Source organism: Salvelinus namaycush, chromosome 1 (assembly GCF_016432855.1).
Source record: "Salvelinus namaycush isolate Seneca chromosome 1, SaNama_1.0, whole genome shotgun sequence".
In the NCBI taxonomy this organism is placed as follows: Eukaryota; Metazoa; Chordata; class Actinopteri; order Salmoniformes; family Salmonidae; genus Salvelinus; species Salvelinus namaycush.
The window spans coordinates 41,125,452-41,149,908 of NC_052307.1; the positions used below are offsets into that span (position 1 = coordinate 41,125,452).

A 24,457-nucleotide genomic window follows, 5' to 3' on the forward strand; every position below is an offset into this window, starting at 1 on the left:
TTCGGTGTTGTGAAATTCACCAACTGACACACCCGCTGACGCATTGTGGCTTATAATTTCAAGTGAATGCTTAGTATGGGTGTGTGCATAACCTAATATGCATGTGCACATACTGGTATAACCTGGTTTCTGATAAAAAACCTCCCCTGTAAATACCTGGTGTCAATCAAACAGCTTTTTAGTTTTATGATAAATTAAGTCTAGAGGATCCATGGCTGAACATTACCTTAAGTTGCCCTTATACCCATGTAGCTACAAAGCAATAGCTGTGGAAACAATCTTGCAGTTACATAGGACATATACCCCTGAACTCTATTACCATGTCATTACATCGCAGTTCCTATGGAAGTACACTGTTGTTGCTAAAAATGATTACTGTTTAGTTACCTATCCATGTTACAAGTATAATACGCGTCGTGCCGTGTGTGTTATGCTTTTCTTCTCCTTACACCTTCTGATAAGATATCCCCATTTTGCATGTGGATCCCCAGTAGAAAGAAGTTAGTGAACCAAGAGACTCAGTAGCTCGGCATAGTGCTTATAACCACTTACTGCAAGTTTATGAGCACTTAAGTGCTTATTAAGGGTCTTTCCAGACTTGAAAATGATGATATAGGGCTAGTTTGCATCATCCACACTTGTCATTTCTGGACCAGGCCATATTTGTGTATGTCAACCTAATTAAATAACCAACAAAGCCCTTCGCGTTCATCTGTCAAATAGTTTCAGGTCAAAGATGACATTTCTTGCAGTTAATTGAGCATTGATTGCTGGGAAAAGGTGACGCTTTTGATCGAAGACAATTTGCTGTATAAATGTATCTAAATCCACTAGTGGAATAGTGTTCATTGTCAATCCCCCATAACTGCCAGGGCTTTCTTAGCCGGATAAGCTGTGCTTTGTTCGCCGCAGAGTTGACGTAGCGCTCTTTTTGTTGCTGTGGGTCATCACATTTTACCCTGCTCTCTGTAGCTGTATACGGTCTCACTCAAAGACAACAACCCTGACAACACCAAATGATTAGACACTGTAGGGTGAGACCCTGAAGTCACTTAGTCTCCATGACATGGTCATTTATGTTAAGATAGAGGGTCACTAGGCCATATACAGCAACGGGAGACTTAATATAATGGAATTACTGTACACAGTATGTGTTTGTACATGGGGCACCAGGTGTTGAGGATCTGCCACTGAAAACCTATACGAGGAAACGGTAAACCAACATGGAAAACTGTGGGGTTTCACATGTGCACTCATACAATATCTGCAGGATGTATTGGAGTATATTTGCGTAGATAGGGCATATTACTCAAAGCAAGGTTGGTAATAGCCTACTGCATATCATGCTACACCATATGCTAGTGATAATGTGGTATCTGTGTGCAGTATGGCACAACGCATGGCATTTTGGTTTAGCCCCAGCAACACAAAAAGACTGCATTGAAGAATGTCTTTGGAATGAATAGTCCGTCTGATCAGATATTGATGCTGTACTAAACCATTCTAATGCAACATCATTGTCTGATGCAACACCGTGGCAAAAAAAAGGAGGAAATTCAGCTTTCTGACTTAATTATGTACCAATAATTGTTATTAATAGAATCTTATGTCATAAGTTATGTCAAATCCAGTTCCTCAAATTACTATCAGGCAAAATAAAAAGCGGTCAAGAGAGGCTAGTTTTAAGGTGACAGTGGGCCCTGGTCAAAAGTAGTACACTATATAGGGAATAGGGTGCCAATTGGGGCAAATTCAGTGTGGATTCATCTCCTGCTGCTTGCCACCCAGTTGGAATGTCCCTTTGAAATTTGTGGCTTACAATACAGAATGCTTCGAGTGACCCCTGGTGGTGCTAACAGTGAGATTGGGGTGAATCTCAATTGTATTTCCTTCATTACTGCACCCTCTCTCTTCACGCCTGTCTCAAAAATAATGTTTTCCTCCAATGCGTTTAGAGAAGAAGAATCAAGGATAAACAATCGTAATACACCGTGACTACTTTATGACTACTTTAATACTATATTTTTATTGAATACTTTTTTTTTGTATAGATGTTGCGCTTTTGAGAGGAGAGCTTGCGAGAAAGCATTTAATTGTGCTGTGTGGTAGACTATGCTGTATTCTGTGCATATGAATAAACTTGATTGATTGATCTCTTTGGGATGCTGATCCCCTCCGACTAGATGGAGATGGAGCAGAAGCAGTCTCATTTTCCAAAATGTGTTCCATGCCAACAGCGACACTGTCGGAGTGTTCTCACATCCAAAACACAAGTCATATCCTGTCTCTCTCATTTTGTCACACCCTGATCTGTTTCATCTGTCCTTGTGATTGTCTCCACCCCCCTTCAGGTGCCGCCCGTCTTCCTCATTATCCCATGTGTATTTATACCTGTGTTCTCTGTTTGTCCGTTGCCAGTTTGTCTTGTTTGTCAAGTCAACCAGCGTTTTTCTCAGCTCCTGCTTTTCCCAGTCTCTCTTTTTCCTCGCCCCCCTGAATTGACCCTTGCCTGTCCTGTCTCTGAGCCTGCCTGCCTGACCACTCTGCCTTCCCCTGACCCTGCCTGCCGTCCTCTACCTTTGCCCCACCTCTGGATTACCGACCTCTGCCTGACCTGACCCTGAGCCTGCCTGCCATCCTGAGCCTGCCTGCTGTTGGCTGAACGCCATGACCGGGCGTTGGACAGTTTACTGGAGTAATTCCACAGGTTGTCTGGGAGGCCGCCTACCACGGTGGTAACCCCACAGCCCCTCAGTGACTCAGCTGCTAGCAGCTCCGTCTCATCGGTCACTCCACCTTCTCGGGAGCCCTGCTTACCTCCCCAGGAATGCTTCAATGGAGAGCCGAGCACCTGTCGGGCGTTCCTAGCTCAGTGTGCCCTCGTATTCGAGCTTCAGCTCTCCTCCTTCCCCTCGGATCGCTCCAAGATAGCCTGCCTCATCACGATGATGTCTGGGAGGGCTCTCACCTGGGCTACTGCCATGTGGGAACAACAGCCGGCCATATGCACTAGTCTGGAGGGGTTCGTGGGAGAGGTGAGGAAGGTTTTTGATGCCCCGTTCTCCGGGAGAGAGGCCGCCCGGAAGCTAATCCAGCTACGGCAGGACTCCCACAGTGTAGCAGATTATGCGGTGGATTTCCGCACGTTGGCAGCAGAGTACTTGGAACCAGGAGGCACTGTTTGATATGTTCCTGCACAGCGCCTCGGGGGAGGTCAAGAACGAGCTTGCACCTCGGGAGTTACCTACGGATCTCGGGTCCCTCATCGCTTTGACCATCTGTATCGATGGGTGATTACGGGAATGACGGAGGGAGAGGAAATTGGATTTTGCTCGCACACCCAGGGATCCCACCTTGCCTCCGAGTCATTCCGGAAGCTCCCAATGGTCTCGTTGCCGAGAGAAGCCGAGGCTTCCCGACCTGCCCCGAGGGTTGCCGAAGATGGCCGAGTCACTGCTTCCTAAGCCTATGCAACTAGGCAGAGCTGGGCTGCCGCCAGCGGAACAGCAATACAGGATTGACACGAAAAGCTGTCTGTATTGCGGGACTCTTGGTCAATTCGTGTCCTCTTGTCCTTTAAAAGATCAGGCTCACCGGTAGGAGCGAGTACTCTGGTGGGCCATATGGAGAACGTTCCTGCTTCCCCTGCTCGCACCCTTTTTCATGCCATTCTGCTGTGGGGAGACCAGTCCTAATCTCTCCGGGTTCTCATTGACTCTGGGGCCGACGAGAGCTTTTTAGACGCTACCCTGACGTCCGAGCTGAACATCCCCACTCAGCCCCTCTCCATTTCCATGGACGTTAGCGTGCTGGACGGGCGCTCTATAGGCCGAGTCTCCCACAATACCACTCCCATCAACCTACGTGTGTCAGGAAACCACAGCGAGGCTATCCAGTTCCTGCTCACCAAGTCCCCTCAGATTACCGTGGTATTGGGATTCTCCTGGCTCCTGCGACACAATCCCCTCATTAACTGGTCTACTGGTGCCATCATGGGCTGGAGCCCGTTCTGCAACGCCCATTGCCTGAAGTCAGTACAACCTGCCCCGGGACGTCTTCCCGGGGGCTCAGAATGTGCCCCGGACCTCTCCGCCATTGCCACGGAGTACCAGGACCTCCGGAATGTGTTCAGCATGGCCTGGGCCACTGCACCGACCTTATGACTGTGGGATTGACCTTCTCCCTAGCATGACTCCTCCCCGGGGATGACTTTACTCTCTGTTGGGACCAGAGACAAAGGCGATGGAGACCTACATCGGGGACTCCCTTGCTGCAGGATTCATCCGTCCTTCTTCTTCTCCCGCCGGGCGCAGGGTTCGTGCATCGACTACCGGGGTCGACTACCGGGATCTCAACACTACCCGCTACCACTCATCTCCTCGGCCTTTGAACCGCTCCAGGGGGCCACCGTGTTTTCCAAGCTGGATCTACGGAACGCCTACCACCTGGTGCAGATACGGGAAGGGGACGTGTCGAAAACCGCCTTCAACACGGCCAGCGGTCTCTACGAGAATCTGGGAATGCTATTTCGTCTCGTTTGTGAAGTCAACCAGCATTTTTCTCAGCTCCTGCTTTTCTCCAGTCTTGCTTTTTCTCGCCCTCCTGGTTTTGACCCTTTGCCTGTCCTGTCTGAGCCCACCTGCCTGACAGGGGCAGGCAAACACAGGTCAAGGCAGGCATGGGTCGACAATCCAGAGTAAAAGGGCAAAGGTACAGGACTGCAGGCAGGGGCAGACAGAGAGGTGGAGTCTGTCTGCCCCTGCCTGCAGTCCTGTACCTTTGCCCTTTTACTCTGGATTGTCGACCCATGCCTGCCTTGACCTGTGTTTGCCTGCCCCTGTTGCTATAATAAACAGTGTTACTTCGACAGTCTACCAGGTTCTAACCTTTATTCCTGATACACACATATTAGAGTTAAATGCATGTCAGACCTGGGTTCAAATACTATCTGTATTTAGGGTATTCCAATTACTTAAAGACATTTGGAAGTAAGAATTTAGATATGTTTTATTTAAAAAGTGGTTGAATATTGGAATGTATTAGAAAATACTCAAATACACTGACTCAAATACACTCCCATGTATTTGAAATATGCATTTGAAAATAATTTAAAATACTTCCAAAAGAAGTAGTTGATTCAGGCCACATTATTTAAAAAAATACTCATACACAGACAGTAAGTATTTAAATAACAAATACACATGTATTTGAACCTAGGTGTATGTACAGGCACAGAACAGCCAAAGTTCTAACTTTGGCTGTCAAGCCCAAAAACTGCAGTGTGTACTCAGTTAACTCCAGGCCAGACAAAGACTACGATTAAGTTGCATGGTTTGAAATATTCCACAGATGCTTTCCTCCAAAAATGGTCTTCCCAAAAGAGATGTATCCCAGACTTAAGACATCACTTCTAATTGAACTGTTGTGAATTAAGATGACAAGGTTAGGAAGAAAGATGCCACAACATGATTTACTTGAATAAAACTGTATATTTTACAGATCTTTGTACACTTTAATTACAAAACTGTATGATACTACATTTTTTAAATCAGTTTTTGGTCAGAGAATATTTAAAATCGTCTTATGTGCAATTACCATGTATTTACAAAGTCTCATGTTAGTGATTTATCAAAGAAAGCAACCAAATAACAACTCCAAAATGTTCATACACTCAACATAAGACATGGCTTAAAGATAAATATATTAGTAAATAAATATTCAGAGAACATATTTCCATTTATGAAATGTGCTGCTATACAGATACAGAAATATACAGATTGATTTCTAACCTTTTTAAACATCTGTAAAATGGTAATGATGGAGAAAATAATTATATTCTTAAGTTGTTTTTTAAAAAGCATTTTTTTTGTACACATTTTCTTTTTATATAATCTTAAGTGCTACAAACAATTAAAACAAATTAAATAGTGACTTGCGTACCCCCACATTTTCATTTGCAGTACATCTCTATGCAAAGGCAAGATTAGATTCTCAATATCTTTAATTTATTAGGGCTCTGGGTTAACATATAAATATTGTTATTTCAAAACGAATGCCTCTGTGAAGAGAATGGGTACATTTCATAGAAACAGTAGAATACAGTCTGTAAAACAAACAGAAAGAAGGTATGAATGAATGAACAAACAATGTTGATATTGTTTGTGAGCATGATGTGTATTGTGTGATTTAATCATTTGTTTTTTTAAATCAGGTGTGCTGCTTTTTTTGTAACTGCGTTGTAAAAAATACATCAACAAAAACACACAGCCACAGTATAAAAGAGATCCCTTGTGAATGATACTTTTTTCCTTTGGCCTATTTTTTTTAAGCAACACAAGAGCCTCGATACGACCATCTACATTAGAGCTTAAGTGTTGAGGAGGCTAGATGAGTAACTGCCCAAAAAAAACCATGAGCTTCTAAACTAGAAATAGTAACTAAAACGGATATGAAACCAATCCTTTGAAGATTTCCAAATCTCTTTCGAGGAACTCAGAGAAACCTTGTCACTATGTGGACCTCTATTCAACCAAAAAGTGACACAGTCCCGCCCCAGATAATAAGTATGGCTCGCTGGCCTAAGGCTTGGTGTTGGTCTGAGTATACCACCAACAGACAGAACTGTAGAGTAGTTTGTATAGCTTAGCTTCATCTTCTCAATGAGAGAAGTGGGTGACTGACTGACACTGGCTGTCCTCCAACTACCAAAGATCCCAATCCCAATCCCCACCCAACCCCCTAAAAAAGAAAAAGGAAATGTTTTGGTATTCTTCCATAACCTTTCATCTGAGTTGGTGGTTTGTTGAAGCTTGTTATCCAAGCTGTATAGGTAACTGTATGTCATAAAAGCAGTACAGTACACACATAGTCAGGTCTAAAGGGAGCAAAAAAGCAAAAAAGACTTATTTTATGCTAATACAATTGCTCAGAGGAAGATACTTTATTTAACAAGTAATACAAAAAAATCTAAAAAAGATAGGGGTCAAAAATATTGCCACCCCTCTTTTCAATACTCAAGCACCCTCCCCTTGTGAGGATAACAACACTGTCTTTTCTTTTATGAGATTGGAGAACACATTGGGAGAGATCTTAGACCATTCCACCATACAGAATCTTTCCAGATCCTTGATATCCTTCGTCAGCGCTTATGAACTGCCCTATTCAAATCAAAACACAGGTTTTCAATCGGGTTCAAGTCCCGAAAATATAATACAGCTCAGTATTTGTATTATTTATTGCATACAGTCTTTTTTGCTCATCTTTAACAAGGGTGCCAATCATTTTTGACCTGACTGTACATATAGTGCATACTATATGTACATCCAGGCATTTGTGTAATAAGAATTAAGAAGGGAAAAAAAGGAAAGAAATCCTCAAAAGTTTTGCACAAAATGGAGTTTCGATATCATGTGAAGAAAAACAACTCACCAAATCAGAAAATACAATCTCACAAACTGGGCCCAGCTAACACAATTAGTTTATCTTCTAATGGGTCTCATGACTGACACTGGCTGGCACTGATGGTATGTGGTAGTAGCCTACATGTCGTGTTGTGCCCCTGCCAAGCCAACCACTGAACTTCCACCCATATGTTGGAGCCTGATTCTCTATCGCAGCCTGTAGAAGCTGCTGCTGGCCCACCTCAGCCCACGAGGTGGGCTGAGCCACAGGAATGAACTGGATAGGCCTGGTTACACCAGGCAGGCCATCATATAATTTTCAGTAGAAATCCACACCATCACCATATAGGATTATAACATTCAGAGCTCAGCGAGCGAGCAAGGCTTAGAACAAGGCAACTGAGGGTTTGTTGATTGACTAACTGAACGACTGACTGGTTCGGTACCAAAGAGGCTGTTTCTGGGCTCCACACCCCCTCATATACCCCCAAGCCCCTCATCTGTAGCTTTACTGTTTCCCGACGCATCGTGGTTAGTGGCGTTCCGGGGATGGAACAGGGCCCTGGTCTCTTCCTCCTGGGTGGGGTACGTTTGACCTCTGAACGGTCCTGAAGTGAAGTAACCCCCTTCACCTGGCTCCACCCGCCAACGAGTCCCAGTCCGCCCCTCGCCCCCTTGCCCCTCCCCCGTAATGATGCTGCCTAGCAGTAGGCTGCTCTGGGTCTCCGCCCCCAAGCCCGGCTCACAGTCTGTGTCCTCATGGATTATGGGTATTCTCTGGCTGAGCTCGCCACAGCAGCCCTGTCCGGAGCAGGCGTCTGAGTCTGCAGCGTGGTGTGCGTACTGCACGTTCACGGCATAATCCTCGTTGTAGCGCCCCCCTGTGGCCCGGTGGACCTTCATCTCCTTGTAGAAGAAGCAGGGCAGGCCCTCATAACTCACCTGCTCCGACGGAGCCAACAGGTGCTCCCCCTGGCCGTAAAAGTTCTGCTGATGCTGAGAGGCGGAGCTCTGCTGATGGAACTCTGTGACCCTGTGACAGCTACGCCCCGAGGAGGCCAGAGACCCAGCCGTGTCCGAGTCCTGCCCCTGCTGACCTATGCACTCCATGTTGGGTGGGAGTACCTCGAAACAGCAGCTACACGCCCCTGCTCCTACTCCCCCCAGGGCATGATTCCCCCCTATCTCCTCCCCTGTCTGCCCCCCCTTCCCCCTGTCAGCAGCTCCCTCTAGAGGGCCGGCTGAGGTAGTGCTAGTGGTGCTGGTGTCCCTGGGTTGCTCCAGTGACGAGCGGCTGCTGTAGTTGGGCTCCAGACTGCAGCTGGAGAGCTGGTCCCCCGAGCCGAACCCACAGGCTCCTGGAGGAGGCTGTGGCTGCAGGTTGCAGCCATCTTGTCCCCCCGAGGGAGCTGGGGTTAGGGAGTCCTCGGCTGTGGAGGGACAGGCGGTGGAGGCCCCTGCGGCTGTGGCCCCTGGCTCCCCTTGCGAACCTCTGCAGGGGCTCTTACTGCGGTAGACGTAGGGGTCGTAGTCAGAGCTCAGGGAGCTGCGGAAGGTAGAACAGGAGCCGTACACCCCCTGGTTGCTAACCTCGGTGCAGTCCAGCATAGAATCACTGGATGAACAGTGGCACTGGCCTGAACTGCTGCTGCTGCTGTCGCTGCCCGGACAGTCGGCCAGGTAACCGCTGCACACAGAGTGGTGGCCATGGTAACAGCCCAGGCCTGAGGCACCACTCCCTGCCTCCCCTATCCTGGAGCTGGTAGCGGGGGCCATGTGGACCACCGTGGGGTAGAGCAGACCCCCTTGGAAGGCCCTGCTGTGGTGGCCCTTGTGGGGCCCGGCGCCCCCAGCCACCCCCACTACGCCTGCAGCCCCCTCACCCTGCTGGGGGAAGGTCAGGCCCTGGAAGTAGTAGTGTTGGTACATGGTCTCATACTGCGAGTAGCAGGCAGCACGCGAGAAGCTGCGCCCATGGAATTTGGGCCTCTTGAAGGCTCCATGGTGGGGCCCGGACTGCTGGTGCTGGGGGTAGGTGGGGGGGTTGAGGCCCAGGCCGCGGTGTTGGTGCTCCAGGCCACAGTGGTGGGGGTTGAGGGAGTGGTCCAGGTGCACGGTAGTGTGGGGGTGGTAGCCCCGGAGGAAGGCCCCGGCGTGGGCAGACTGGGGAGGGTACAGGCCCTGGGGGTCTGGGTGGTGGTCCACAGTGAGCATTGTGATGGGGTTACCATGGGGGTCCATGGAGGTGCGGGTGGGGTAGGTAGTCACCTGCCCAGCACGGTGCACCCTGCCTGGGTAGTGGACGGGCAGGACTACCCTCTGCTGCCGGCTGTGGACGGGATTGCCATCCATGCAGACAGGGCCGGGGTTCCCCTTCTTTTGCTCTGAGAAGAGGGGTGTGAAAGAGGGAGAGTGTTTGATTAAGGTTAACCTAGAGAGTCAAAGAAGAGTCTTTCAAAGGTTAGCTTTGTTACAGTTACAGTTTCATGTGTTGTAATATTTACTTTATTTCATGAAAAGGGTATTTCACATCAACTGCATTTTGCTTTTACTGTTTTAGTGGGTTGTGTAGTCTAACAAAAGTGCTGACTGGAAACTCTTATTAGAGAGTCACAGGTGCTCCCCCACTGGGACCCTGTTCCCCATATAGTACACTACTTTTGACCAGGGCCCATAGGGAATAGTGTGCCATTTGGGATGCAGCCAGTGTGTACCAACTCACCGATAATGTTGTGTCTACAGTGAGGGCAGGTGTGGTGCTGAAGGAGCCAAGGGTCCACACACTTCTTATGGAACCTGTGGGCACAGGGGATGACCCGCAGCTCCTGTTGAGGGGAAGGAGAGCAGGAGAAGAGGAGGGGGAGGAAACAGGGGGAGAAGAGGAGAGGGAGGGGAAGAACAGAGGAAGAGGAGGAGAGGGGGAACAAGAAGAGTTAAGGTTAGTTAAGGCTTATGATATCGAAGGACATTATTGGCGTTTTGTTGGATGAATGGCCAACAGGTGGCAGCAAAGCAGCAAGAAGGTTTCTCTTCTTCACCGGTGTCACATTATACATCAGTATACAGCTACACCGAACAAATCCAACCTCACAATCAAACCCAAGACTACACTACTCATCATGACAGCACAGAGCCCTCAAACTACACCAGTCACCCTTCTTCTCAAACCTGACACCATGCCGTTGGCCGAGCCAGAGAGCGTCTTATACAGAACACAGCAAGACTGACACAAAGAAGGATCATTATTATTCCGTTCTTGGACAGAAGATAGCTCAAGTTTTTCCCTCCGTCTCTCTCGCCGTTTCCCTCTCTCCCACTCTCCCTTCCTCTCTCACTGCCCCTTAGCATGACTCATCTCCTCTTTGGGCTCTCTCCCTCCCATCTTTTGTCTTACTTCACTGCTCAAACCCCTTTGATGCCATTCAGCCTTTTATATCACTACTATGCTTTGTTGTGTGTTTTCTTCCCCCTGGTTTCCCAAGACGACACATAACACACTCACTGACTGACTGGGTCCCCTGGGGGCTCGGGGCTCTGGGTTGGTCCCCTGACGTCCCCAGGCTGGGCCATGATTAGCAATGCTGTTACTGTAAACCTTCAAAGGTCCTAGAATAGGGTCTAGGAAACATCTTTCTACGGTGACTTCAGAAATTCAAGTCAGTTTGACCATGTGCCTTAAACTCACCACTTTCAAATACCACTCCAATTAAAATGCCACTCTGACATAACAAAGTCTCTCAACTTTTTGTTATGAACATTATTCAGTGTGTGCGTGTGTTCTCTCTCACACCTCTCCGTCGATGTACTTCTCCAGGCAGATAGCGCAGTCGGAGGTGGAGCTACTGCTCAGTGAATCCGATGCCCCGCAGCTGCTCTCGCGCTGCCCTTTGACCTTGGCCTTGAACTTCCTGGTCTCCATCTTCTCCAGGGCCTGGATGGCCATCCTGTTCATAGAACTCTGGAGATGGGGAGAGGGAGAAGAGAGAGGAGGGATAGAAATGGTCAGGCTGGGAATAATGGTACACAACAGGTACATAAAGAGAGGTGCAGTATTGGTAGATAGTGTTGGTAGACAGGTACATAAGGACAGATACAGTGATGGTCATGTAGCCTACATAGAGTCAGCAATATGTTGAGGACAGAGTGTCCTTAGCATGCCCCAGTGTGAACTCAACTGGAAAGAGGTTTCGTAACGTGTGACAATCTGCTGCTGGTGTCAACTGCTATTTTAATTAACACTTCAAGGAAGTCGACATGGCTCATTAGGAACACACATACACACGCAAACGGAAACACGTGTGCACACACACTGGCAGGTTTCTCTATATTAATCCCAAACGCAGTCCCCTGGAGTGTGTTCCTCTGTCTAACACACACACACACACACACACACACACACACACACACACACACACACACACACACACACACACACACACACACACACACACACACACACACACACACACACACACACGTGTGCTGGCAGGATTTCACCTGCTACTGTGCTGCTCTCCATCAAGGTTAATTAGATGTTAAAACCTGTTTTGGAGATACTTGGTAGCATTGGATAGAAAACACTCTGAAGTTTCTAAAACTGTTAAAATAATGTCTGTGAGTATAACAGAACTGATATGGCAGGCGAAAACCCGAGGAAAATCCATCTGGAATAAATTATTTTGAGGTCACAGGCCATTTCAGTGCTAGCCTATGGGAAATACAAATAGATAGGACCCAGATTGCAGTTCCTATGGCTTCCACTAGATGTCAACAGTCTTTAGAAAGGGTTTCAGGCTTGTTTTTTGAAAGATGAGCAAGTAGTTGGAAGAACTACAAGGTGTCTCTCATTAGAAAAGTAGCCTTGTTGGCGCGTGAATGAGGTGCGGGCTCTTCATTATTTATCTTCCCTATCGAACATACTATTCTCTGTCTTAAATATTATCGTTTATTTAGATATTAGAGTACCTGAGGATTAATTAGAAACATCATTTGACTTGTTTGGACGAACTTTACTGGTAACTTTTTGGATTCGTTTGTATGCATGTTGAAAGAGTGGATTACTGAGATCATTGGCGCCAACTAAACAGACTTTTTTGGACATAAAGAAGGACTTTATCGAACAAAACGACCATTCATTGTGTAGCTGGGACCCTTGGAATTGCAAACAGAGGAAGATCTTCAAAGATAAGTGATTTATTTAATCGCTATTTGTGATTTTGTGACGCCTGTGCTGGTTGAAAAAGTATTTTGGTGTGGGGCGCTGTCCTCAGATAGTCGCATGATATGCTTTCGCCGTAAAGCCTTTTTGAAATCTGACAACGCGGTTGGATTAACAAGAAGTTAAGCTTTTAAATGATGTATGACACTTGTATTTTCATGAATGTTTAATATTACGATTTTTGTAATTAGAATTTCGCGCTCTGCAATTTCACCGGATGTTGTCGTAGGTGTTCCGCTAGCGGTTCATGCGCCCATTAAACCGGACTCATGGACCACTCCAGGCCTACACTACAGTAACATCCTGTTCAGAGCACATCCATCAGCATAGCATCTAATGTCTCCAACCCTAGGTGAACTAGCATTATGGGGACATGGTGGAGCACTCTGTGTGTGTGGACGTGTTAAACTAGATGTGGGGACCAGAAGTCCACACAAAGTCAAATGCTATTTCTATGGTTTAAGGTTAACCTGTTAAGGCTAGGGGGTGCTGTTGTCACTATTTATGGAAATCGTGTAATTTTTGAAACGGCTTCCTACAAACTTCTTGATCGTACAATATGCATATTATTATTATTATTGGATAGAAAACAGTCTATAGTTTCTATAGCCGTTGAAATTTTGTCTCTAAGTGGAACAGAACTCATTCTACAGCAATTTCCCTGACATGGAGTCAGATTTCACACATTTTGGCCCCTGTTCTGGAGTCAGTTTTAAGGCCACTGTTATTCCTATGAGTATACGGACACTGCTTACGTCTTCCCCTGGATGCCTTTACGTGATGACGCTTTGAACGGTATCGATTGCCCAATCACAGCCACTATAAATGAAAAAATCCTGTAGGTAGGACCTCTTTTCTAGGTGCGTCATGCGCGCGGAGGATACCGACCTACTGTTTTTCCAAGCATTAGTGTAGCCTGTTATATTTCTCCGGTCATATTTTTACTCGTTATAGGAGTTAAAAACATCATAAGGTAGTTAATTTAAAGCGTTTTATAGCAATTTATATCCGTTTAGTGCGATTTTGGGACATTTATTTCTGAGCCACTGTGAATCTCTGGGCACCGTTCCAGTTCATGCCGAACGCAATGTGCATTTCTGCATGGCAAGAGGACAGCTTTCGACCAAAAGACGATTAGACCCAAGAAAGGATTCTTTGCCCAAGATTCTGATGGAAGAACAGCTCAAAGTAGGAACAATTTATTATGATAAATCGTGTTTCTGTCGAAAAATGTTAGTGGCTTAGGACGCCATCTTTTTTGACGTAGCTTCGCTTGGCGCAAACTGTATTGAAAAGTAAGGATAATTTAAAAAATGTAATTCCGCGATTGTATTAAGAATTAAATTGTCTATCAATCGCTGTCCACCCTATATTTTTTAGTCACGTTTATGATTATTTATGTATACGACTAGATCACTGTCTAATATGGCACACGGCATTTTCTGACCAGCTCGGCTACTTTTCTCATTGTATAACCACGATTTTGGTGGCTAAATATCCACATTTTCGAACAAACTGTATATGTATGTTGTAATATGATGTTACAGGAGTGTCATCTGAAGAATTCTGAGAAGGTTAGTGAAAAAATTAATATCTTTTGGCGATGTTGACGTTATCGCGCTCTTTGGCTAGAATCAATGCTGGGGTAACGTTTGCATATGTGGTATGCTAATATAACGATTTATTGTGTTTTCGCTGTAAGACACTTAGAAAATCTGAAATATTGTCTGTATTCACAGGATCTGTGTCTTTCGATTAGTGTATGCTGTGTATTTTTACGAAATGTTTTATGATTAGTAATTAGGTAAGACACGTTGCTCTATCTATTTATTCTAGTCGATTTGTGACGGTGGGTGCAATTGTAAACTATGATATCTACCTGAAATATTCACATTTTTCTAACAAAACCTATCCTATACCATAAATATGTTATCAGACTGTCATCTGAGGAGGTTTTTTCTTGGTTAGTGGCTATCAATATCTTAGTTTAGCCGAATTGGTGATAGCTAGTGGTGTTGGTGGACAAAGAAAAAATGGTCTCTTTTGCTAAGGTGTTTACCTAATAGATTTACATATTGTGTCTTCCCTGTAAAACATTTAAAAAATTGGACATGTTGGCTGGATTCACACGATCTGTATCTTTCATTAGCTGTATTGGACTTGTTAATGTGTGAAAGTTAAATATTTTAAAAAAATATTTTTTTTGAATTTCGCGCCCTGGCTTTTCAGTGGGGGGGGGGGGGGGGTGCAGTCCTAGACAGGTTAAGGTTAGAATTAGGTTTAGTTTTAGGGTTAGGAGCTAGGGTTAGGGTTAGGTTTTTGGATTAAGGTTAAGGTTAGGGTACAGGTTAGGGAAAATAGGATTTTGAATGGGACTGAATTGTATGTCACCACAAGGTTAGCTGCGCAAGACTGTGTGTGTGTGTGCTCACCTGGCTTCTCCTCTGTTTTAGTTTGATCTTGATGAGCAGTATGAGGCAGACCAAAGATACCACTACGAAGAAGGCCAGGAAGATCCCCATGTCAAAGTACTCCGTAGGCTGCTGTAGGGAGGGAGACAGGGGGAGAAGGGTTTGTTAAATTATGTCTATACAGCCAAAGGCAGGCATCTCACACACATGCTTGCATACACACGTGCAGGCACACAGGCATTGAAGCACAGCACTGGGCATAGATGCACCCCTGGCACCATCCATTGATAAAATGACTGTGTGAAAATTGATGTGATATAACGAAGAATAGAGAGCGAGAGAGAATAAAGGAGAGGCTCAGATTTCTCTAGAAGAATGACTTCCCATGTCTGTAACTGTTAGCTGTGGGACTAGACTCAGTATAGTGCTTTGTGAAGTGTGTAGGGTTTAAATAAGAGTTATGATCAAAATATGGTTTGGCTAGTCCATTCACTTGCAAATGTGTGCGTACACACACACACACATCTAGCATCTTCCCAGTGGTTCTGGTTTGGCTTGTCTGGCTCTTACCCTTGGTGGTCTGTGCTGGATTCTGGCACGGGCCACTTTCTGCTTGTTGACTATGTTCATCAGCTTCACAGCATCGGCCCCCTTCACATAAACCACTGGCCTCTTCAGAGGGTCCTCCGCTACCTGGTTCAGCTGCAGGAAAGGAGAACACACAACAGGTCAGCTATACAGGAGAACACACACACAACAGGTCAGCTATACAGGAGAACACACACACAACAGGTCAGCTATGTAGGAGAACACCGACACGGCCAGCTTCCACATTTGGCCCGGCCCACACCACATCGACTTTCAGTATTGTAAATTAAGAATAAGAACTGTGTCCTATCATCAACATACTAATTTTATTATTTTAGAATATAACCTGTAGGAAGGAGAGAGAGAGAGAGAGAGAGAGAGAGAGAGAGAGAGAGAGAGAGAGAGAGAGAGAGAGAGAGAGAGAGAGAGAGAGAGAGAGAGAGAGAGAGAGAGAGAGAGAGAGAGAGAGAGAGAGAGAGAGAGAGAGAGAGAGAGAGAGAGAGAGAGAGAGAGAGAGAGAGAGAGAGAGAGAGAGAGAGATGTGGAAACTGTGGACTGCCTCCTCCACTGAGCTCCTCTTTCTCCAGTTTGCTGTCGGCCTCCCTCCCTTCCTGCCCTCTAGTCTCTCTAGTCCATGTGTCAAACTCATTCCACAGAGGGCCGAGTGTCTGTGGGTTTTAATGAATTAAGGTCCCCATTTTAGCAAAGAACAACCCACACCTGGTTGTCTAGGCTTTAATTGAAAGCATAAACCCAAAACTGTCAGCCTCTCTCCGTCCCTTCCTGCCCTCTCTAGTCTGTTGTCCTCCCTCCCCCTGCTCTCTAGTCTCTCCAATCAGTCAGCCTCCCTCCCTTCCTACCCTATCTGGTCTCTCCAGTCTCTCAGCCTCCCTCCCTGCCCTCTCTAGTCTCTCCATTCTGTCGGCTCCCCTCCCTCCTGGTCCTCTCTAGTCTGTAATTTAGAAAGGCCAGGGGAAATACCAGGGGTATTCACTTTTCAATTTCTTCCCGTCGTCATGTTACCAAGTGAAATATGCTCTCTCTGGTTACAGTATAGCAAATGGCAATTTCACATCTCTGCCTCTGCGTGTGTTCTTTCCCCCCTGCAATCTACAAAGTTAATCTACACTAGACTCTCAAAAGTGCCAACACTGCTAGCAAAGTTACGCTGCATGTGCTTGAATTGAAGGACAAAGTGAATTTGAAAGATGAGATACTCAACCCCTCGAAGTCAAATGGAACTTCAACAAAGTGCTTCTCTATTATCAGAAACCATCATGTTTAACTCTACATTAAATTAAAGCCTTCGTAAAAGTAGATAGATCATGTAAGTGGCAAGAACAATTTAAAAAAGAGAGGTTAAAAACATTAACTTTCTAACCCTCTCTCTCCCTCCTAATTTCACCCGTAGTACGTTAACTGTAACTCTCTGTAACTCCTCCTCCCTGCCCCTCGGCCTTGTGGGTCGTGTCTGTACCGATTGGGCAGCTGCGACTGGAAACCCTCTTAGGGGAATTTAACCCCGCGGGCCACACTGCCTTTCATGTGGTCCCTTCTCAAGCCTTTCATCTCTGTGGGTCGCTGCTACACTGCTGCTGTAGCCTACAGCCTGGAGGCCTGTTCACAGAGAAACCTGCATGTTCGGGCCTGGTGCTCTGGGCCTGGTGCTCTGGGCCTGGCTGAATACCACAGGAGAATTCTTCTCTCTGACAAAGCTGCTATGTACGCTGCACCGGTGGAGGCTAGAGGGTGGAGGAGAGACTTCTGTATTACAGGCAGGGAGCTCACCAGCCAACAACATAGAAACAGGAACTAGCTCAGGTAGAATGGAAGGAGAGAGACAAAGAGGGAGAGGGAGAGGGAGAGAAGGAGAAAGAAGTAGAGAGAGAAAAGTCCGCGAGAGAAGAGAAAAAAAGAGTCAGAACGAGAGAGAGAGATAAAAGCGAGAGAGACTCGGATTATTCGGGGTACTAGGGGATGAGGTAATGTGTTGGTGTGCAGTAGCAGCTCTAAACTACCTCTGCAATTATGAGCTCCACGGAGCACGGTCATGGTTGAGTAAAACCCTAACCTGAATATCAATTTAACGTCTCTCTCACACAGTACACTGTTCTTAAGGCAGGCAGGGTAGGACTCAGTCTGCATCCTAAATGGCACCATATTCCCTATATAGTGCACTACTTTTGACCAGAGCTCTATGCACCATATAAGGAATAGAGTGCCACTTGGGACGGGTCCTTAGGCTAGACTCAAAGCCCCTAATAGTTGAATGAGCCTGCTTCATCCACATGGGTTTGACCAGAAAGAGTATATTGTTGGGCAAACACACAACCTGCTTGTCATAGCAGGGCATGTCTCAGTCAGTTGACAGTGGTCTTGTTAGGACAGAAGGTCTTTGAAAAGAGAAGAAGAATGTGGGTGTTTGAATGGAGAGGAATCTGTTTTTAACCTTAGCACGTTGGCTTATAGCTACCCTGTTTCCTTCATTGAATAAGTGGAGACTTAGGATGTGAGTGCCGTGTGTGTGTGTGTGTGTGTGTGTGTGTGTGTGTGTGTGTGTGTGTGTGTGTGTGTGTGTGTATACTGACCTGATCGATGGCATCAGGGTTTTCGGACACGTCAAAGATGACAGCCGTTGCTCCCCTCTGAACCGCTCGCTTCGCCTGCAATAAACAGAGAAAAACACAATCCATTAGATATGCATAAATCGTTCAAATGAAGGCACTACTTTCACTACTCTCTACTTTTGTTTACAAACATCACCTTGAACTCAAATAAGTACATCTGAAACGGAAATTGAAACCGGGAGCCAGACAGACAAGCGAGCAACAATGACAAGAAGCTGCCTTGTGGGGAATCCTAGGTGGCTCGTTATAAGCTAGCTAACCAACAACTGTAACAATGTCATTGAAAGACAACAAGTGTGTGCAAATGTGTTTGTGTTTTCAATAAACATTTGGAGACAAAATAGAGTTTACATGTCAATAGTCTAAGACAACCCAGTCTGTTTTGCCCCATAGTTGCACACTCGTCAGTTTTGTTGCTTAACAACCAAAGTGGGTCTACACTGAGTGTACAAAACATTAAGAACACCTTCCTGATATTGTGTTGCACCCCTCATTTCTTCAGAACAGCCTCAATTCGTCGGGGCATGGACTCGACAAGGTGTTGAAAGCGTTCCACAGGAATGCTGGCCCATGTTGATGCCAATACTTCCCACAATTGTGTCAAGTTGGCTGGATGTCCTTTGGGTGGTTGACCATTCTTGATATACATGGGAAACTGTTGAGCGTAAAAAACCCAGCAGCGTTGCAGTTCTTGACACAAACCGGCACGCCTGTCACCTACTACCATACCCCGTTCAAAGGCACTAAAATCTTTTGTCTTGCCCATTCACCCTCAATGATACATACACACATTCCGTGTCTCAATTGTCTCAAGGCTTCAAAATCCTTCTTTAACCCGTCTCCTCCCTTTTGTCAACACTGATTGAAGTGGATTTAACAAGTGACATCAATAAGGAATCATAGCTTTCACCTGGATTCACCTGGTCAGTCTATATCATAGAAAGAGCAGGTGTCCTTAATGTTTTTATACTCAGTTGTTTCAATGTATTTTCCCTCCAAACACATTGCACTCTCACTCCCAGCCACTGGAGGGGGTTGTGTGACTTTGAATGGTCTGACTCCAGCAGCAGCTAGGCCCAGCAGCTAGAGAGAGAGACCTCGAGAGAGAAAGCGCGAGAGAGAGATGCGAGAGAGAGATGACCGAGGGAGTCGACCCCAGTCCATGGAGAGGTAAACAACACGATGATAACTTTGGAAGGATGAGCACATGTGGTCTGTCTCTCAACTTTCTTTCTTACTACATGGTGTCACGAGAGACAGACCAGTATACCAAATGACAGCCTATTGCCTATGTAGTGCACTTCTTTTGTCCAGGGCCCAGGTCTCTGGTTAAAAGAAGTGCACTATAAAAGGGAATAGGGTGCCATTTAGGACACACGAAAGAGCTGCCTGTTTTGGTGGGATGGTGTTTTGGCCTGCCTGGTGACATCACCATGTGGTGAATTAGTTAACAGACCAATAAGAAAAAGAGTTCCAAAACTCTCTGCCAGTAACAGGTCGTTTTCAGTTCTCTTTGAATTATTCATTTTGATATCTCACATTTGGGGTTCACTAAGGACCGCCTACTCTCGAAAGTATCAATCTAAAACACTCTGTTGGAGACAGACAGGCAAAGCGGCGAATGAGGTGACCCTCAATTCCATCAAAGGAGACGCTCTCCCGCCCTCTGGTTATTTTCACTTCTTTTCCTCAACAGAAGTGTCACTACTCTAGTTCCCCTCATATCGACTGGATACCGTTTGCCAGCTCACAAGTGAACCGTGAAGGGTATCGCTGCCAAGCATAGGTCTTCAGACCCTGTTGAGAGGTTGACTTCTAACCAGGTTTTTGATTTAAGTAGAAATTTCGACTTCTCAGTCTCCGTTAGTAGCTAGTGTCACTGCTAGCTATTGATACTCAGTTAGCCCATGCTGCAAGGCTTCGGCTAACTTGCTGAGAGGAAAGCAAACCTCACTAGCATACCCTACCTGCAACACGGTAGCTTTGCTAGCTCCCTTCTATAGTCTAGTTAAGCTACGCTCACCCGTTGTGTTAGCTAGACCGACCCTCTCTGCCTTCAAGGCACTGTCGGTCACGGGAGCTTTTATCTCTGAATGCTAACTCGGTCACTTGGTTTCCTTCAGCCAGCACTGACCTAGCCACAGCACACTTTTACCATGAGGTGGCTGCTAGCTAGCTTACGCCCCACTAGCCTCGCAGCTATAGCGTTACAGAGTGCTCAATATTGCTTGTGCTATGCCGCAAGGCTCCTAACTAGCTAGCTTGGTGTCGCTGTTTACACAAGCTACTCTTTTGTTAGCCACCAGCCGCAGGGCTTCTAACTAGCTAGCCTATGCCGTCTGCACGTTATTTTTACAACAGGCATTGTTCGGTCCCCCTTATCCGTTGAAATGGCCACTGCTATCCCATCCCAGGACGAGCCTAGCCCAGCACTCGAACCCCCACGTTCTTGAGCTTGCGGCTTCATGATAGCGGGGAAAGATTCCCACCCTCTATGCATTAATTAACTCCCTCCCCTGACTGTCTGACGAAGTAGTGTCAGGGGAAAGAGAGTTAGGGGACAACGAGGATGACGACGGGATCAACTCACGGAATCCTTGAGATAGCACAGGAGTTGGGGACTGATGACCCCGTTCTCCCATCCTCCAGTGGAGTTTGGGCTCCTTAATGTCTACAAGCGGACCGTGTCCAGATTCGAAATTGAGTGGCTGTCTTCTATAGGCGCTCAAGGCCTGTCAAGGTCACGGGGACCATTATATTGATTTATAATGGCAAGGGTGATAGCCTTCAGAGGGGCTTGGAAGGGCCCTCTCCTATAGAGGAGTTGACCTCTTGGGCACTGTTTTTGGGACATGTCTCATTATACTGAGATTGGTCCATGTATTGGGCTTTCCCTCACTTTTTGAGGTTTTTCCTGACGGGTCGTCCCTGCATCTTCTTGGTCCGTACTCCCTTAGTTTTGGGACCTCTGAGGGTTGCTATGTAGGGACTTCCCTGGCTTCAGCGATACGCAACTTGACCATATCCCCACATGTGAGATATATTTGAAAGAGAACTTAAGTTCACCTGTGTAACCTCGGTTCTCTGATATTATTTCCCTGCGCGCAAGAGCGTCAGGAAGAGAAGCATGCTTGATAATAATCAGAGGGCAGTCCTTAGCGAACCCCACTCATAATACCACACTCATAATATCAGAGAACCGGGGTTCCCCTCCCCACTCAGACCTCTCCCAGACAGTCCTAGAGCAAATTGCTCTTTGCTAAGAACCTATTTTTGGTTCTTTGACCATTTTAATTAAAACAAATCACAGTAAGAATTTTGCTAAGACCGTCTGAGAATGGTCTGAGTGGGGACGGGAAAACTGAAAATGAGCTATTATTGAGGTTTGTAACTCTCTTGCTTGTTGGCCTATTAACCAATTTATCGCATGGTGATGTCAACAGGCAAGCCAAAACTTCATCCCTCTGTACCCACTGTTTCTTGAATAATTTAACTTATATATGCCTCATGAGCTTAGTTTAACCGTCGTACCTCATCAAAAATATTAGCTTGTTTCTCACCAATGTGGGCTGTAGGTAGCCTAGTGAGCGTTGGGCCAGTAACCGAAAGGTTGCTGGATCGAATCCCCAAGCTGACAAGGTAAAATCTGTCGGTCTGCCCCTGAGCAAGGCAGTTAACCCACTGTTCCCCGGGCGCCGAAGACATGGATGTTGATTAAGGCAACCCCCGCACCTCTCTGATTCAGAAGGGTTGGGTTAAATGCGGAAGACACATTTCAGTGGAAAGTAAATGTAAACAAACACTGCATAGCCTCAAAATATGGTTAAAACTATCATTTTTATATCAGAGATGGTAAGTCCTTGCTCTGTCTATGGATTTGAGAGTGATTACATTTCTCCAGCCCGATCTCAGCTTCTTAGCGAAACAGTGGCGAGTAGAACGCTTTCTTTTATTGTTTCAACTGCTGATTGGCCCTTTAACTCCTACTTTCCCTGACCAACCAACATCCATTCTGTCTGAGCCCAGGGGTGTATTCTTTACGCTGATTCTGTTGCAAAAAGTTTCGCAACAGAAACCGTTTACACCAAGCGCTATTGAGTTGAACTGTTTTGTTCTTCAATCAAAGTTGTAGTTAAGCAGCTGGAAGAAGTTGGAACGAACCCCGCGGACTTCATTCCACTTTAGAGCACGGAAGAATCTACAACTTATAGGGAAGGGAAAGGCGATACCCAGTCAGTTGTACAACTGAATGCGTTCAACTGAAATGTGTCTTCTGCATTTAACCCAACCCCTCTGAATCAGAGAAATGCGGGGGGTTGCTTTAATCGATATCCACGTCATCGGCACCCGGAGAGCAGTTGTTGTTGGGGGTTAAGTGCCTTGCTCAATGGGCAGATTTCTCCAACTTGCCGGGGCGGGGATTCGAACCAGCGACCCTGTGTATGTGTGTGTGTGTGAGAGAGAGAGAGAGAGACTGTGCCATGCAGTTTGATTACAATTATGTCCTGTATTTAAGCTGAATAAAGACATTAATGAGCATACAGTCCAGAGCATAAGAGGGCAGCCCAAGGCGGGAGAAAAGACCAGCTCCCTACACTTATATTGTACGCCTGATACCGCTCCCATCTTTCCATACGATAGATGTTCTATCCCAAAGATGAGAACTTGCAGAAGCCACCGTGTAGGAGAGAACGGGGAACCCTTGGGACTCGTGTTCCCTACAACCAGGACTGATTCCTCTCCAATACTGTACAACCGGAGATAGACCGGTAGAAAGACTAGCGAGGGAGAGCAGAGAGCAGTCATAGGCTCTTGTCAAAAGTAGTGCACTATAAAGGGAATAGGCTGCCATTTGGAACATACTGTGCTTGATCCCTCCCGCTCTCTCTATTCCCATCATCTATATACAGTACCAGTCAAGGGTTTGGTCTACCTGTGCAAAGGGCCCATGGAGTGGAACCTTTCATCAATTGGGCCAAAAGGCCTTCCAGGAAAATGGAACTACACACATGGAACATAAAGTACCAGTCAAAAGTTTGGACACACCTACAGTACTCATTCAAGGGTTTTTCTTTATTTGTACTATTTTCTACATTGTAGAATAATAGTGAAGACATAAACTATGGAATAACACATATGGAATCATGTAGTAACCAACAAATGGTTAGACAAATCAAAATATATTTTTTATTTGAGATTCTTCAAAGTATCCACCCTTTGCCTTGATGACAGCTTTACACACGCTTGGCATTCTCTCAACCAGCTTCACCTGGAATGCTTTTCCAACAGTCTTGAAGGAGTTCCAACATATGCTGAACACATCCCAAACCATCTCAATTGGGTTGAGGTCAGGTGATTGTGGAGGCCAGGTCATCTGATGCAGCACTCCATCACTCTCCTTCTTGGTCAAATAGCCCTTATACAGCCTGGGGGTGTGTTGCGTCATTGTCCTGTTGAAAAAACAATTATAGTCCCACTAAGCGCAAACCAGATGGGATGTCCTATCGCTGCAGAATGCTGTGGTAGCCATGCTGGTTAAGTGTGCCTTGAATTCTAAATAAATCATAGACAGTGTCACCAGCAAAGCATCCCCACACCATCACACCTCCTCCTCCATGCTTCACGGTAGGAACCACACATGCGGAGATCATCTGTTCACCTACTCTGCTTCTCACAAAGACAAAGCGTTTGGAACCAAAAATCTCAAATTTGGACTCATCAGACCAAACGACATATATCCACCGGTCTAATGTCCATTGCTCGTATTTCTTGGCCCAAGCAAGTCTCTTCTTCATATTGGTGTCCTTTAGTAGTGGTTTCTTTGCAGCAATTAGACCATGAAGGCCTGATTCACGCAGTCTCCTCTGAACAGTTGCTATGTGTCTGTTACTTGATCACATGGCTGGGCTGTAATTTCTGAGGCTGATAACTCTAATGAACTTATCCTCTGCAGCAGAGGTAACTCTGGGTCTTCCTTTCCTGTGGCGGTCCTCATGAGAGCCAGTTTCGTAGGTAGGTGCGTCCAAACTTGACTGGTACTGTACATCTGTGTACTACAGGCCAGGCTAGGCCAGGCTGACTGGCGCCCCTCCACCTCAATCCACATTCACCTTCATTTTGACTAGAGGAAGTGTGCAGTGAGCTCGCACTGTGTGTGTGTGTGTATTCTTTAATACAGGTTCTCACAGGGTAGAAGGGGATGAATGATTCACT

General features: G+C 46.2%; 1 protein-coding gene across 1 annotated transcript in view; it reads right to left on the reverse strand.

Annotated features, from left to right (window-relative positions):
* Positions 1 to 5,469: 5,469 nt before the first annotated feature.
* The window catches only part of znrf3 (zinc and ring finger 3), a 107,571-nt gene continuing 88,583 nt past the window's right edge, over positions 5,470 to 24,457 (reverse strand). The window contains exons 3-8 of the mRNA XM_038988533.1: positions 18,206 to 18,280; positions 15,600 to 15,731; positions 15,051 to 15,161; positions 11,191 to 11,358; positions 10,123 to 10,225; positions 5,470 to 9,784 (exon numbers count right to left, since the gene is read on the reverse strand). Of these exons, the coding sequence (XP_038844461.1) occupies positions 7,878 to 9,784; positions 10,123 to 10,225; positions 11,191 to 11,358; positions 15,051 to 15,161; positions 15,600 to 15,731; positions 18,206 to 18,280 (2,496 nt within the window). The 3' untranslated portion in view covers positions 5,470 to 7,877. The remainder of the gene's footprint in view (positions 9,785 to 10,122; positions 10,226 to 11,190; positions 11,359 to 15,050; positions 15,162 to 15,599; positions 15,732 to 18,205; positions 18,281 to 24,457) is intronic.